Raw genomic sequence first — 16212 nt, 5'->3', positions numbered from 1 at the left:
GAATCATAAAAAATGTCAAACTCATATGATTATACAAAACATACAATATAATCTGCAACCAAAAATGATCCAATTGTAACCAGATCTAGGAAAAGGCAAAACTGCAGCCAAAACTGTAACTTTTCTTCATTTTAATGTGAAGTGTGATTGGAAAACTACCTCAGCAGCTACAACACATAGGGTTGGTGGTGCAGTGAAATCGAGTGAATCAGTGATTTATTTTGACAGTCCAGCTCTTATTCAAACAAAGGGTATCAAATAAAGAAGACCAATGGAAAGGTATGAGCAAAGTACTCAGGTGGTATTAATATCACTTTAAGGTTATTGGTATTGGTACTGGTCGTTTTTAAACAATGCCCAGTCTGAGACAACTTGCCACAAGAACTCTTGATGACCTAATCAGTCTCCATTGACTCATCACTGTCTGCTGTTTCATCATTCTCTGCTGATGGCTCCTCAGTGCTGGTTGCCCTGAGATTGAGTATGTATTCTAGGTATCGGTTTCCCTTTGCTTTTTTCTCAACTCTCTTCAACAGCTGCTTATCTTCTTCCCTGTTCTCTTTCTTCAGCTTACTCACAAAGTGTTCAAATATTTTAAGCAGAGGTAGTGCGTACTCTATTACACTCTCATCAGACTTTGGAGACCCATAGAAAAATCCACCACTGTGCAAACCAAACACTCTGCCCCCAGCATCAAACACTGGGGAGCCTGAAGAGCCGTGATACATGAAAGTGTTGTAGGTCAGCAAAATATCTGCACGTGGGTCATTTTTGATGGAATGATTGATTGTGCATAGAGGGAACAGATAATCTTTGTAGTTCTCTAAATTGCGGTTGACCGCCTGCTCCCTCTTCTCTTTCTCAATGATGCATATTGGATCCATTTTTTTCACTTCTCCTGCTGGGTGACCAATGATACAGGCTTCCCCATTCAGAGGTAAGTCACCAAATCTATTCAGAAGCCCCGGTGGCACCTTCCTTTTCTTTGTTTGTGTTGTTGGGTCTTTTCTCTGGGCCTCAGGGTTGACCTCAAGTATAGCATAATCTAGATCACCATCACTGTAGCCAATCAACTTTCTCTTAACAAAGTGTTTGTTCCCTGAGCCAAAACCTGGTTCCTCATAGTTAAATTTTACATACGTATGTATATCTTCCATCAGCTCTTGTCCTTCAACACACTCTTTGAATAGGTGTGCGTTGGTCAAGATGAAGTTGTCAAATAGCACAAAGCCTGTTCCCTGACGAACACCCTCACCACCCCTAACAACCACTTTGCAAACAGACTCGCCCAGCTCTAGCAGCTTTTTGACTCTGTGAACTTCACTGAATGAATGTTGGATCTTTCCAAAGTCTTCCTTCCTCAACTCTAGTGCTTTCTGATAAGAATCACCTGGGAACCTTTTCTCCATCCATTCTTTCAGACGTGGAAACTGCTCACATAGTTTTTTATAAACCTCCTCAGTGTTGACACAATTTGCAACTGCTGTTCTGACACTTATTCTTTCCTGCTTGCTTGGCTTTTTGACACTACCACTCTGCTTTAGTGCATCCACAACTGCATCACACTTCTGTTGTTTAGTTTTTGATGCACCTAGGTTTTTCTGCGGCTTTTCATCATTTGCTCTCTTGATCTTTGGAAGACATATCTTGAATTCTTTTTGGTGGAGGTTGTCGACCTTTTGTGTACGTTCAGTGATGGAGTCTGGATCACTGTTGTCAGACAGAGTGAAGTTGCCAAGGTCCTCAATGAAGCGACCATCTCTTGTTAGAGCCTCTTCCACAGTCATCCCCTTCTCCCCATAAACACACAGACGCTTGAACTGTTTTAGAGCGTTGTTTCTAAAAAGCTTCTTTTGTCTGGTGTACAGCCCTCCAACTGTATCAATGTAGAAGACAGAATAGTTGTTTTTTGACTGTATTGGTTGGTCATGTTGATCTTTGGCCTCTTCAACCTCTTTTGATTCACATGATAGAATCAGAGTCTCCCCGTTCCTGATACAAGTACAGGGAAAATGTGTTGGAACAATAGGTGCCCTATCCTCTTTACCAATCTGAAGCACAATGTTCTCATCTGAAATCTTCTTCTTTTTCTTCTGATTAAAACTTTCAGTTGATTTTATGGCCTCCAGCACTGTGCGAGGTTGATCACAGTCTACAGTGTATTTCTTACGGTCAGGACTGAAGCTCACTGTGAAGCGGTGCATGAGATGTCCGGCCTGCAGGAAACCAGAGTGAGAAAATAAAAGTTACACATTCCTGTAATATAAATGCAGACTTTCTGTGCTTGCAGTGTGTCAATCTACTCACCATGGAATCACCTTTGTTCTCCTCCTTCACTCTCACTTGGCTGTGTGTGTTCTGTAAAAAGTATTTTTATGTAAACTGAATGTAAACACAATTTTTCAACAGAAACTCCCCAGGGTTCTTTAAACTTTCCTTTATCATTATTCATCAACATTTTCTGATTTATAATGTTAGAGTGACAGTTAACTAATAAATCTTACATAAAACAATATAGATATAAATTATCGTAATACATATTGATATTTAAATCACAATAACTTTGTGCAGTGTATGTGTACTCCAGCACGGGGAGTTGTGCTCGTCGTTACAGAGATTGACACATCAGGTGATTCTGTCCAATGTGTGACTGACTCATGTAACGATACATCATTGATCTTTTCTAAACTGTTTGTTATCTAGTGTGGACTGTGCAGTGTAGAGCAGTATACTCACAAAGAAATCATCATCTTTCTCCTCCTTCACTCTCACTTGGCTGCTTGTTACACTCTGCAAACAAGAAAAGGATTTTTGATTTCCTGTTGTAAAAGCAAATTGGGCCTCATTCATAAAATGTCTGCAAATCACAGCTTTGATTTTAAATAGTAAAGTGGGGGGAAGTATACCAGTATGGGATTAGAATACTGACATAAATCGCGCACTTGTAATGAGACCCGCGTGTGCGCATCTCAAACATCCCCGCGCGCATATTGTTTTTTCGAGTGCTTTCAAATCACTCACGAGCTATTTCCAGTTCATCCAACTTAAATCCTTCCGTTCCCAACCCTCCCCTGTCTCCTCTGGTGTCCCCCAGGGCTCTGTCCTGGGTCCCCTCCTTTTCATTACTTACCTCCTTCCCCTTGGCCTTATTTTCCGTAAATTCAATATTCTTTTTCACTGCTATGCGGATGACACCCAGCTCTACCTCTCCACCAAACCCAACTCCATCCTCCCTCCCTCATCCTTGACAGATTGCCTCTCTGAACTTCATACCTGGTTCACCTCAAACTTCCTCAAACTTAACAGTGATAAAACAGAAATCCTTTTAGTTGGTACTAAATCCACTCTACTCAAAGTTGACAGTTTCTCCCTCTCAATCGACAGCTCCATAGTTTCCCCCTCCCCCCAGGTAAAGAGTCTGGGTGTCATCCTCGATGGCTCACTCTCCTTCAAATCCCATATCAACATCACCACCCGCACCGCCTACTTCCATCTTCGTAACATAAATCGCCTCCGTCCCTCCCTCACCCCCCATACCACCTCTATTCTTGTACACAGCCTTGTCACCTCCCGTATCGATTATTGTAATTCTCTCCTCTTCGGCCTCCCCCAGAAATCCCTCCATAAGCTCCAACTGGTCCAGAACTCAGCTGCCCGTATCATCTCCCAAACCCCCTCTTTCCACCACATCACCCCCATCCTACAGCAACTCCACTGGCTTCCAATTAACTTTCGGATCAACTTCAAAATTCTTCTTCATACCTTTAAAGCCATCCACAACCTTGCCCCTCCCTACCTGTCTGACCTCCTTCACACTGCCACCTCCACCCGCTCCCTCAGATCCTCCTCTTCCATCCACCTAACTGTCCCCCCTGCCCGGCTTACCACCTTGGGGAGCAGAGCTTTCAGCCGCTTATCAAAATAAAAAATGTACAATCTATGTGTGCGACAGGATCCAAGTTACAAAAATCAGAGCGTTTTATCAGATTAATGTCAACGATGGAGGAAACCAAAGACAGCGCTCAGACAAGCATATTGAAGTACATTGCTCTGTGTGACATTTTGCAAACTTTCAAGTCAAGGCAATATATAGCACCAAATCACAATCCATGTTCTTCAGGCATTCAGGGCTGTGAGATTTGTCCCGTTTGTCCAAGTGGAGCTGCCTTACCTTGCTGTCTAATCAGCGAAGTCGTTCAACCAATCATATTCGGTACAATGGTGATTGGCATGCCCGCCCCCTTACTGACAAAAACCGCCCACTAAAAAAAAAAACACACTCGCGCGCGAGGTGTTTTTGCGGGCAGATTCTGGGCGCGCGCGAGCAGGTGAGAGCGGACCCGCGCGCGTGCAAAGCTTGTTTTTCTCCTCGCAGGCTACAATATTGCTCTAGGGAGCAGAGATGCGGGATACAAAATAGCTTGCGAGTGATTTGAAAGCGCTCGAAAAAACAATATGCGCGCGGGTCTCATTACGAGCGCGCGATTTATGTCAGTGTTCTAATCCCATATACCAGAATTCTTATTGATTAGGAGTAAAAGGCTGATACAATTGATGAAGGTCCGCAGCCACAACACTGGGAACATAAATCCCCTTAGTGATACATCAGATCATGTATGTGCTGAGTCAATCAAAGATGTGATAACAAATAGTTAAGCTGTGAGAATATAAAAAGAAAAATAAACGGTGTTGTAGATTCAGAACTACAACAATGCCATCTCTTGTTGATGAACCATCTCAATAACTTCCAAATGTATTTATTCTTCAGTAAAACTCATAAACCTGCAGCACACAATGACAGAAGAGCTCACCTGAGAACGTGTAAGCATGCCTGGCTGAGAGCCCGTGGCCCCGCCTGGCTGAGAGCCCGTGGCCCCGCCTGGCTGAGAGCCCGTGGCCCCGCCTGGCTGAGAGCCCGTGGCCCCGCCTGGCTGAGAGCCCGTGGCCCCGCCTGTCTGAGAGCCCGTGGCCCCGCCTGGCTGAGAGCCCGTGGCCCCGCCTGGCTGAGAGCCCGTGGCCCCACCTGGCTGAGAGCCCGTGGCCCCGCCTGGCTGTCCCTCCATGGAGGTTGAGCTGCTGCTGTCCAGATTTCCCTAATGGAACAAGACATGGGTTCACAAAAACAAAAATCAGTTGAACAAAGACATGTTAGTGATGCAATAATAAACTCAATGCAAAAAAATATTTGCAAACCTAAGGCCTTCTCATCCTAACTGGTCAGATGTCGATGTCTTCACAGCCGTCAGTGTGTGATACTGATGCACATCAGACAGTTTTTTCCCCCTTGTTTTATTCTATACCATCAACCACAACATCCTTCTTTCCCGTCTGGAACCAGCCTCAACATCACTGGTCCCGCCCTCTCCTGGCTAAGATCCTATCCGATCCTATGACGTCCAGCTCTACATCTCCACCAAAGCCATTACCACTGCCACTCACTACACCCAACTGCCTCACTGACATTAAAACTTGGGAAGAAAACCTTCTTAAACTAAACTGTGACAAATCAGACATAATAATCATTGGTCCAAGATATTGCACCAAAACTACAGACAACTTCAGCCTCCCCATTGTCCCTGTGCTCCCACATCCACAACATCTGAGTCATTTTTGACAGAAACCAAGTCACCAGATCTGTCTTTTTTCACCTAAGAAACATTGTCCGTCTCCATCCATCACTATCCTTCCCTGCCACAGAAACACTGATCCATGCCTTTATCACCTCTAGACTGGACTCCTGTAAAAGCATATTGTATGGCATTCCCTCCAAATTACTCAACAAACTCCAGTACATTCAGAACTCTGCCACTCACCTCCTCACCACCTCACGCATCAATTGCTTTTTTGATCCACTAGATGGTGCTGTTGAGTTCTATTCTGGTGAGGTCAGTAGAGGTGACGGTCAGCGGGACAGAAGAAGTTAGTACAACAAAGATGGCGGCACCGAAGATGAATAAGGAGAGCCCCGTCCGCATTTAAGTCAAGCGCGTGGGCTTATTTCAGATTTTTTTAACAGGAAGGGACGAATGAGATGGAAATGACACATGGAGTTTGCAAGGAGTGCCGCATGAAAATAAAATACTCGAGGAATACAACGTACTTGCGGGCTCATCTAACTCGCCACCATCCCGAGATAGCATCAACGGATGACGCCAAAGCCAATGCTACATCAGCGCTACCGAGAAACCAGCCGACACTGGACTCACTGAGTCTGACAAAACTGCCTCTCAATTCAGAACGCGCAAAGAAAATAACACAATCCACCACTTTCTTCATGTGCAAAGACTTGAGGCTGTACAACGTTGTGGAAAACAAGGGTTTTAGCTACATGCTAAAGACACTGGAACCAGGTATGTGACTCCGTCGCGACGTTATTTCACAGACACAGCCGTATCAAAGCTATACACAGCAGTGAAGCTTGAAGTTGAGGAAAGTTTGGGAACAGCAGAAATACTTGTGATAACTTGTGATGTGTGGGCGTCGCGGGCAGTAGATTCACATGTGACTATAACTGCTCATTATGTGACATGACAGGAAGCGTCTGTCTCATAGACTAGAGCAGTACATAATAGTCACACAGGGGATTGCAGACAAAAAACTGGTGCCTGTTACAGACAACATTGCTAATGTTTCATTCAAATTTGAAGTAACTTAATTCCTCATTTTATAGTTGCTGAAGGCGTTGCACAATTAATTTTGAACAGTTACAACTTGCATTGTTAAAATGCTTTAATTGTTGTTATCCATACATGTTTGATATCAGTTCAGTTTGACTACATACTTTGTTGGTCAGTCTGTGGGTTTGACTCTCAAAAAGACTGAAGTGAGATAATTAGACTTGAGAATTTTCTCTTTTTTGACAAAACAATTTAATTTAATTTTGTGGACGCAAAATGCAGTTAAACAAATATATTGTATTGCAATACTCACCATATCGTGAGTCAAGTATTGGGATAAAATCTCGTATCGTGGGACATGTGGTGATTCCCACCTCTAATATATATATAGGTCCCACGATACAATTTTATCCCAATATATATATATATATATATATATATAGTAGTGTTCAAAATAATAGTAGTACAGTCTGACTAGCCCAATTGCACAGCCTCAAGAGCGTGCATATCACCAATGCTGGGTCTTGTTGGTTTTCTGAGAATCTACTGCACCTACTGGCACCTTGTTTGCCATGTAGCAATAAAAAGTATACTAAAAACTGGATTAATCTGGTTAGTCACATTGGACTGCTATTATTTTGAACACTACTGTATTTATATATACAGTACATACACACACACACACACACACACACATATATATATATACACACACACATATATATATACACACACCATACATATATGTTCATATATACACATATATGTACATATATATTATTTTTTATATTGTAATTATAATTGCAATTTTTATAGTTTATGTGTTATATTATCTATCTAGAAAAAGTGATTTGTTATGTTTGTACAGTAGGTGGCACTGTCGCATAAGAATGAGGGGTCTGAAACTGCAGATTTGCATTGCAGGATTCCCCGGACATCCTGGAACTATCTGAAGTCGACATAGATCACATGACGAGTGTTTTTTTTAACCTCTGTTGGCGCCACTCTCTCTCAATGGTTCTGATTAATACTAACAGGCTACAGTGTTTGGCTTGACTGTATAAATGGTTTCAACATACAGGAGGCAGGTTTCGTATTGGCTGTCATTTTCTATCTTTTGTTAACTCTTTCCACTCACATTGTTACAACCTCTGTTCTGCATGCTTTATATAACCCCCCCCACACACACACACATATATGTGTGTGTGTATATATATATATGTGTGTGTATATACATATATATATATGTATATACATATATATATATATACATACATGTATATATATATATATATATATATATATATATATACACACATGTATTTATATACATACATATATATATATACACCATAAAGCATAAAAACGTACAATTAAATACCAACACATGAACAAAAACTAACTTATTATGACCTCATTCAACTTCCAATTTCTCACAGGAATATCAGAATTATCTGGTTATTATAACAACATGCTTTGCTTATATTGTATTTAAATAAATCTTGTATCAAACTTTAGTATTTGCAAGACAGTATTTGCCTTCAGAACCACTCTGTTTCCTCACTTGAGTAATCATATGAATTTGCAAAATAACACAACACCAAATTACTTTTTATTATAAATAGTTGAAATATACTTTCAGCAGCTTGAAATGTGACATTAGCGCGGCACACAAGACTACAGGTTATAAACAGGGAACCCTGGTAAGTAAAGAAGCGTCTTACCTTGACTGAAGTCAATCTGAGTTTGAAAAATGGTGGGCTGTTGTTCCAACATTTAGGAGGCGGGCTCCGTGATGCTGTCCTTCTCAGCTTTTGTTAACCCTTTCCACTCATACTGTTATACCAAACCCTAACTCAGTATTCACAAACAAGTTAATATTTAACCAATATTTCAGCATTAGTTTGTACTTTACACCCTACACACACACAGGAAACACAGACACCCCACCCTGTTGGATCTTTCCAGAATCTGTCTTGTTCAACACACACACACACACACACACACACAATAAGATTTCCTCATTGGCATGCCAGCAGTTGTTTCATCTTGTTTTTGAGATGATGAAATACAACCCAAAAAGTCCCGTCTGAGTAACGATCTCTGAGGTTAAAAACTTATCCGATACCAAAACTGTACAGCAGTTGATAACTTACGTTAATACAGAAATAAGTTTAAATAATAATGGCCTGTTCACACATGTTCACACATGTAAGAATACAAAACACAATACTACACCTCTACCCTCAGACATGATCCGAGCGAGTCTTTCCAAAATTGGCACCCTTCCCAATGGTTCTCTCCCAAAATACAACCTTTTGTAAGGTTGAATTTAAAAGAGCACAAATACAAATTATGAGGATGCAAAGTAAACTAAAACAAATTGTTCTTGGTTGTGTCAATAGTTCTTCATAACTTTGGTTTAAAGTTTGGTTTCAGTTTTAAGGATCAGTTTTTTACTTGTTTTATGTTCAGTTTGAAGTTAGTACCAATAAAGGTGACTGCTGTGATCCTACCACAAAGATGACTGGTCGGACTGTTCCTAGGGTTGTATATATAATCCAGGTCACTGGGGACCAAAATGGGGGTCACGCCATTTATTTGGATCTCCGGATCTTCTTTTGCTTGATCTCCACAAAAGGTTCTCATTCAAATGACCTGCACTTACAAACAACCTTACAGTCTCTGTTCTGAATGCTTTATATATACAGTTGAAACCAGAAGTTTACATACACTATATAAAAAGACACATATGCTTTTTTTCTCACTGTCTGACATGAAATCAGACAATCACTTTTCCTGTTTTAGGTCTGTTAGGATTAACAAAATTATTTCTATTTGCTAAATGCCAGAATAATGAGAGAAGGATTTTTTTTAAACAATTTTTTATTACTTTCTTCAAAGTCAGAAGTTTACATACACTAACATTATTATGCCTTGAAACAATTTGGGAAAGCCCAGAAGATGCTGTCATGTCTTTGGAAGCTTCTGATAGGTTTATTGACAACATTTGAGTTAATTTGAGGCACACCTGAAACACACTGCTTCTTTGAGTAACATCATGGGAAAGTCAAAAGAAATCAACCAAGATATCAGGAAGAGAATTGTGGACTTGCACTAGTCTGGTTCATCCTTGGGTGCAATTTCCAGATGCCTGAAGGTTCCACATTCATCTGTTCAAATAATTATACCCAAGTATGAACACCATGGGAATGTCCAGCCATCATAGCGCTCAGGAAGGAGACGGGCTCTGTGTCCCAGAGATGAACGTGCTTTGGTCCAAAATGTGCATATCAACCCAAGAACAAAAGCAAAAGACCTTGTGAAGATGCTGGCTGAAGCTGGTAAGAGTGTGTCATTATCCAGAGTGAAACGAGTCCTGAGACATGGGCTGAAAGGCCACTCTGCCAGGAAGAAGACATTAATTCTTAAGCCAAAAATTAAGGTCTTTGTCCCTGTGTGCATTTGCAAACTGTAATCTGTAATTTTTATGTTTCTTTTGGAGTAATGGCTTCTTCCTGGCAGAGTGGCCTTTCAGCCCATGTCTCAGGACTCGTTTCACTCTGGATAATGACACACTCTTACCAGCTTCAGCCAGCATCTTCACAAGGTCTTTTGCTTTTGTTCTTGGGTTGATATGCACATTTTGGACCAAAGCCCGTTCATCTCTGGGACACAGAACCCGTCTCCTTCCTGAGCGCTATGATGGCTGGACATTCCCATGGTGTTTATACTTGGATATAATTATTTGAACAGATGAATGTGGAACCTTCAGGCATCTGGAAATTGCACCCAAGGATGAACCAGACTTGTGCAAGTCCACAATTCTCTTCCTGGTATCTTGGTTGATTTCTTTTGACTTTCCCATGATGTTACACAAAGAAGCAGTGTGTTTCAGGTGTGCCTCAAATTAACTCAAATGTTGTCAATAAACCTATCAGAAGCTTCCAAAGACATGACAAAATTTCCCAAATAGTTTCAAGGCATAATAATGTCAGTGTATGTAAACTTCTGACTTTGAAGAAAGTAATAAAAAATTGTCTAAAAAAATCCTTCTCTCATTATTTTGGCATTTAGCAAATAGAAATAATTTTGGTAATCCTAACGGACCTAAAACAGAAAAAGTGATTGTCTGATTTCATGTCAGACAGTGAGAAAAAAAGCATATGTGTCTTTTTATATAGTGTATGTAAACTTCTGGTTTCAACTGTAGTTACTTATATATGGATGACATAAGTGTCTAAAGACAAGAATATAAACAGTTATTGCTGCATTTTATTTTGTAGTATGACTCAGTACTTCTTCTCTAAGTTATAAAGCTAAGAGCTTCATTTTTGGAAATATTATTTCTCATCTCAGCTAACAGCAACTACTTTTTGTGTGAACATAATGACAGGAAACCGATTTGGAAGATTTTATTTTTTATCATAAAATATCATAAAAACAGAATACAATGGTAGATGAGACCAAGGCTAAAATAGTAAACAAAAGAAAGAAATGAAATAAAATGTCAGGTCCACTCTGCAGAGCTTCCACTAACCTACACAGTAAGAGAAGATAGTTATATTAAAAGTCTGCCAAGCAGCTTTGGTGAAGCCAGAATACCGTAAAATAAACAGGACACTTCACCGAAACAAGTGACACATGCCAAAATAAAATATAAAACCCAACCTGATACTAAACTTCCAAACCCATCACAAGAGAACAAATAGGAGTGAAATATACATTAAACTTACAGAACTTCAACAAACCTCCAGAAACAAATCAAAAATGGCTATAAAGTACACCAACAATAAAAATAAGACAGAGTACAGTTAATAATAAACATATCATGGTATGATTGAGTATATAACAGCATATCTAAGAAGTCAAAACAAACAGGAGGCACAAATTAAGAATCATAAAAAATGTCGTATGATTATACAAAACAATACAATATAATCGTCTGCAACCAAAAATGACCCACATTTGATCCCAATTGTAACCAGATCTAGAAAAAAAGCCAAAACTGCAACTTTTCTTCATTTTAATGTGAAGTGTGATTGGAAAACTACCTCAGCAGCTACAACACATTTTTATTTTTTATTTTTGACAGTCCAGCTCTTATTCAAACAAAGGGTATTGAATAAAGAAGACCAATGGAAAGGTATGAGCAAAGTACTCAGGTGGTATTAATATCACTTTAAGGCTATTGGTATTGGTACTGGTCGTTTTTAAACAATGCCCAGTCTGAGACAACTTGCCACAAGAACTCTTTATTACTTATTGTGTCTCCATTGACTCATCACTGTCTGCTGTTTCATCATTCTCTGCTGATGGCTCCTCAGTGCTGGTTGCCCTGATATTGAGAACCTTTTCTAGGTGTGGGTTTCCCTTTGCTTCTTTCTCAACTCTCTTCAACAGCTCCTTATCTTCTTCCCTGTTCTCTTTCCTCAGCTCACTCACAAAGTGTTCAAATATTGTAAGCAGAGGTAGTGCGTACTCTATAACGTGCCCTTTGAGGTTTCGAAACTCATAACGAAATCCAGCAGTGTGTAAACCAAACACTCTGCCCTGAGCATCAAAGACTGGGGAGCCAGAAGAGCCGTGATACATGGAAGTGTTGTAGGTCGACACTTCGATTACTCTGTTTGAACCCATCATTATGTTGTCAATGCCTTGCTCTTTAATAAGGTTGGCGATTGTGTAGACAATGAACTTATTATCTTTGTATGAATGTAAATGATCATTGACCGCCTGCTCCCTCTTCTCTTTCTCAATGATGCATATTGGATCCATTTTTTTCACTTCCCCTGCTGGGTGACCAATGATACAGGCTTCCCCATTCAGAGGCATGGGACCAAATCTATTCAGGAGCCCTGGTGGCACCTTCGGTTTCTTTGTTTGTGTTGTTGGGTCTTTTCTCTGGGCCTCAGGGTTGACCTCAAGTATGGCATAATCTAGGTCATTCTCACTGTAGTAGATGTAAGAGTGAACCAGCTTGAAGTAGTAGTAATTTGTTAGTGGCTCAGGTTCTTCATAGTTAAAGAGAACAAACACATCAGTACCCTCCATCAGCTTTTGTCCTGTAACACAATCTTTGAATAGGTGTGCGTTGGTCAAGATGAAGTTGTCAAATAGCACAAAGCCTGTTCCCTGACTAAAATCCTTAACAACCACTTTGCAAACGGACTCGCCCAGCTTCAGCAGCTTTTTGACTCTGTGAACTTCACTGAATGACTGTTGGATCTTTCCAAAGTCTTCCTTCCTCAACTCTAGTGCTTTCTGATAAGAATCACCAGGGAACCTTTTCTCCATCGTTTCTTTCAGAATCGGAAACTGTTCACGCAGTAATTCGTAAACCTTCTCAGTGTTGTCAGTGCTGACTGTATCTGCTAATGCCTTCCTGACACTGATCCCACTCTGCTTTACTGCATCCATAACTGCATCACACTTCTGTTGTGATGTTTTTGATGCACCTAGGTTTTCCTGTGGTTTTTCATCACTAACTCTCTTGATCTTTGGAAGACGTATCTTGAATTCTTTTTGGTCGAGGTTGTCGACCTTTTGTGTACATTCAGTGATGGAGTGTGGATCACTGTTGTCAGACAGAGTGAAGTTGCCAAGGTCCGCAATGAAGCGACCATCTCTTGTTAGAGCCTCTTCCACAGTCATCCCCTTCTCCCCATAAACACACAGACGCTTGAACTGTTTTACAGCGTTGTTTCTAAAAAGCTTCTTTTGTTTGGTGTACAGCCCTCCAACTGTATCAATGTAGAAGACAGAATAGTTGTCTTTTAACTGTATTGGTTTGTAAGGTTGGACTTTGGACTCTTCAACCTTTTCTGATTCACATGATAGAATCAGAGTCTCCCCGTTCCCGATACAAGTACAAGGGAAATGTGTTGGAACAATAGGTGCCCTATCCTCTTTACCAATCTGAAGCACAATGTTCTCATCTGAACACTTAATGTTCCGATTAAAACTTTCAGTTGATTTTATGGCCTCCAGCACTGTGCGAGGTTGATCACAGTCTACAGTGTATGACACACGGTCATTAGGATTGAACTTCACTTTGAAGCGGTGCAAATGTCCGGCCTGCAGGAAAAACAAAAGTAGGGAATTAATTGCATGTCCTTATTGATATAATAATATTGCATATTTTTTTGTGAATGCTATCTAAGGCAGTTTACTCACCATGATGGAGTCACCATTGTTCTCAATCTTCACTATCTTTGGCACTATCTTTGTGAAAAAGCGGCTGATGTCAGGTGCCTTCTGCTTTTTGGGAGCCATTTTCACCTAAAAATTACATTAATAAAGTTAGTTGATGTTAAAATGACAGTTTAAACATTATTATTATTATTATCTGAAATGTGTGATGAGTGATGCATTAATAAATTCAAAGTAAAGTCATAATAATTATGCTTCTATCTCAGCTGATAAAGAGTAGGCTGACACTTACTGCAGTATAATTCAAAGTTAATGAATTACAGCAGTTGGACCTGTTTGCATATGGAGGACACTAAATACACAAACTCTGGTGTTGCCCCACCCAAACCCTCAGGCAGTGGCAGACTGAAGTAGGCACCAGACCAAGACAGACAACCAGGGTGACAATTTATGATACAGCACCTTTTAATAAAAACGGCAATTCAACAGTCCTGAGCCGACTCGGGGGGTCTGGGGCATTGAATATGAGCAAATTTCAATGTATAATATGCATAATAACCAAAATCATTATCAAGAAAACCATGGAAAATGTCTAGATATCAGCTCTTAAATTAAACTATTATGAGATATTTTTGTTGTTATCATTATATTTGACCAAACAAATGTACCTTTAGTTGTACCAGGCAAATAAAATTAACAAGAAATTGAAGAAAACAAGGGTGGTCTAATATTTTTTTCCATGACTGTATATACAGGCTTAACGTATTTATTAGACCACCTGACATAAAAACGAGAAAACATAAATATTTCAAAAGCTTGTTTGAAACTTTAAAATGTTCATGTTATTTGTTTGTTAAATAAAGTGGGCTTCTCTGAGAAGTCACAAATTAATCAGCAGAACATTCAACCACTAAAACTAATTTTTCTGTTCAGGAATGCAAGTAAATAACTATAATTTAACTTCTAATAATGTGCTTTACTATTTTTTACAGTTTTTTTGTAAAACAGTAAATCTGAAAATTCATGGATGACAACATCACTGCAGTTCATCTGTTAATACTTGTAGATACAGCCATATATTAACATAATGTATCTATGTTAATACACATATTATATTATTATTGGCATTATAATTGTAATTTTTATAGTATATATGTTATATTATCTATCTAGACAAAGTCATTTGTTATGTTTGTACAGTAGGTGGCACTGTCGCATAAGAAAGAGGGGTCTGAAACTGCAGATTTCCGGCATTGCAGGATTCCCCTATTGTGCCAAGCATATCCTGGAACTATCTGAAGTCGACATGGATGTGAAGAGTCAGCATTTTTTAACCTCTGTTGGCGCGACTCTCTCTCTCAACGGCTCTAATTAATACTAACAGGCTACAGTGTTTAACTTTAGTGTTTGGCTCGACAGTATAAATGGTTCAAGATACAGGAGCCCCCCCCCGACACACACACACACACACACACACACATATATATTTCCTCAATTGAGTAATCATTTGAATTTCCAAAATAACAACACCAAATTACTTTATATTATAAATAGTTTAAATATACTCTTTCAGCAGCTTGAAATGTGAAAGCGCAGCAAACAAGACTACAGGTTATAAACGGGGAACCCTGGTAAGTAAAGAAGCGTCTTACCTCGACTGAAGTCAATCTGCGTTTGAAAAATGGCGGGCTGTTGTTCCAACATTTAGGAGGCGGGCTCCGTGATGCTGTCCTTCTCAGCTTTTGTTAACCCCCTCCCACTCCAGGAAACACAGACACCGCACCCTGTTGGATCTTTCCAGAATCGGTCTTCTTCAACACACACACACACTTCCTCAATGGCATGCCAGCAGTTAAGTCATCTCGTTTTTGTGAGATGATGAAATACAACCCAAGAAGTCCTGTCTGAGTAACGATCTCTGAGGTTAAAAACACATGTAATACATAACACAATACTACACAACACATGTCTACCCTCAGACATGATCCGAGTGAGTCTTTCCAAAATTGGCACCCTTTTGTAAGGTCGAATTTAAAAGAGCACAAATACAAATTATGAGGATGCAAAGTAAACTAAAACGAATTGTTCTTGGTTGTGTCAAAAGTCCTTTAAAGCTTTTGTTTGGTTCTGTGATCACACAGCAAGTGTGCATTTGTCTTGTGAGCGGTTCCAGTTTTAAGGCTCAGTTGTCGACTTGCTTTATGTTCAGTTCAGAGGAATGGCCCGATCTGTTGGGGTTTGCAAAGTGTGGATGAGCCTTTGAAATGTGTGTTGAAGCTAGTACCAATAAAGGTGACTGCTGTGATCCTACCACAAAGAAGACTAGTGGGACTGTTCCTGGGGTCGTATATATTCCAGGTCACTGGGGACCAAACTGGGGGTCACACCATTTATTTGGATCTCCGGATCTTCTTTGCTTGATCTCCACAAAAGGTTCTCATTC

General features: G+C 40.0%; 2 protein-coding genes across 4 annotated transcripts; both read right to left on the bottom strand.

Moving 5' to 3' along the window:
* Window positions 1-219: 219 nt before the first annotated feature.
* LOC131988985 (serine protease FAM111A-like) lies at window positions 220-8445 on the bottom strand. Of its 2 annotated transcripts, XM_059354133.1 has the most exons (5): window positions 8342-8445; window positions 4812-5093; window positions 2737-2790; window positions 2308-2358; window positions 220-2216 (listed from the first exon to the last, which is right to left on the bottom strand). In XM_059354133.1, the coding sequence occupies exons 2-5, from the start codon at window positions 5061-5063 to the stop codon at window positions 396-398; spliced, it is 2178 nt and encodes a 725-aa protein (XP_059210116.1). In that variant the 5' UTR covers window positions 5064-5093; window positions 8342-8445; the 3' UTR covers window positions 220-395. The 2 variants fall into 2 exon arrangements, with proteins under 2 accessions (XP_059210116.1, XP_059210115.1); XM_059354132.1 differs by lacking the exon at window positions 8342-8445 and having other exon boundaries at window positions 4812-6868.
* A 2572-nt stretch (window positions 8446-11017) lies between these two features.
* LOC131989701 (serine protease FAM111A-like) lies at window positions 11018-15521 on the bottom strand. Of its 2 annotated transcripts, XM_059355008.1 has the most exons (3): window positions 15422-15521; window positions 13794-13898; window positions 11018-13694 (listed from the first exon to the last, which is right to left on the bottom strand). In XM_059355008.1, exons 2-3 carry the CDS (start codon window positions 13890-13892, stop codon window positions 11880-11882), a joined length of 1914 nt encoding a protein of 637 aa, XP_059210991.1. In that variant the 5' UTR covers window positions 13893-13898; window positions 15422-15521; the 3' UTR covers window positions 11018-11879. The 2 variants fall into 2 exon arrangements, with proteins under 2 accessions (XP_059210991.1, XP_059210990.1); XM_059355007.1 differs by lacking the exon at window positions 15422-15521 and having other exon boundaries at window positions 13794-13965.
* Between the last annotated feature and the right edge of the window lie 691 nt (window positions 15522-16212).

This window comes from Centropristis striata, chromosome 17, assembly GCF_030273125.1.
Source record: "Centropristis striata isolate RG_2023a ecotype Rhode Island chromosome 17, C.striata_1.0, whole genome shotgun sequence".
Lineage (NCBI taxonomy): Eukaryota > Metazoa > Chordata > Actinopteri > Perciformes > Serranidae > Centropristis > Centropristis striata.
This window is presented reverse-complemented; position numbering and strand designations above follow the sequence as displayed.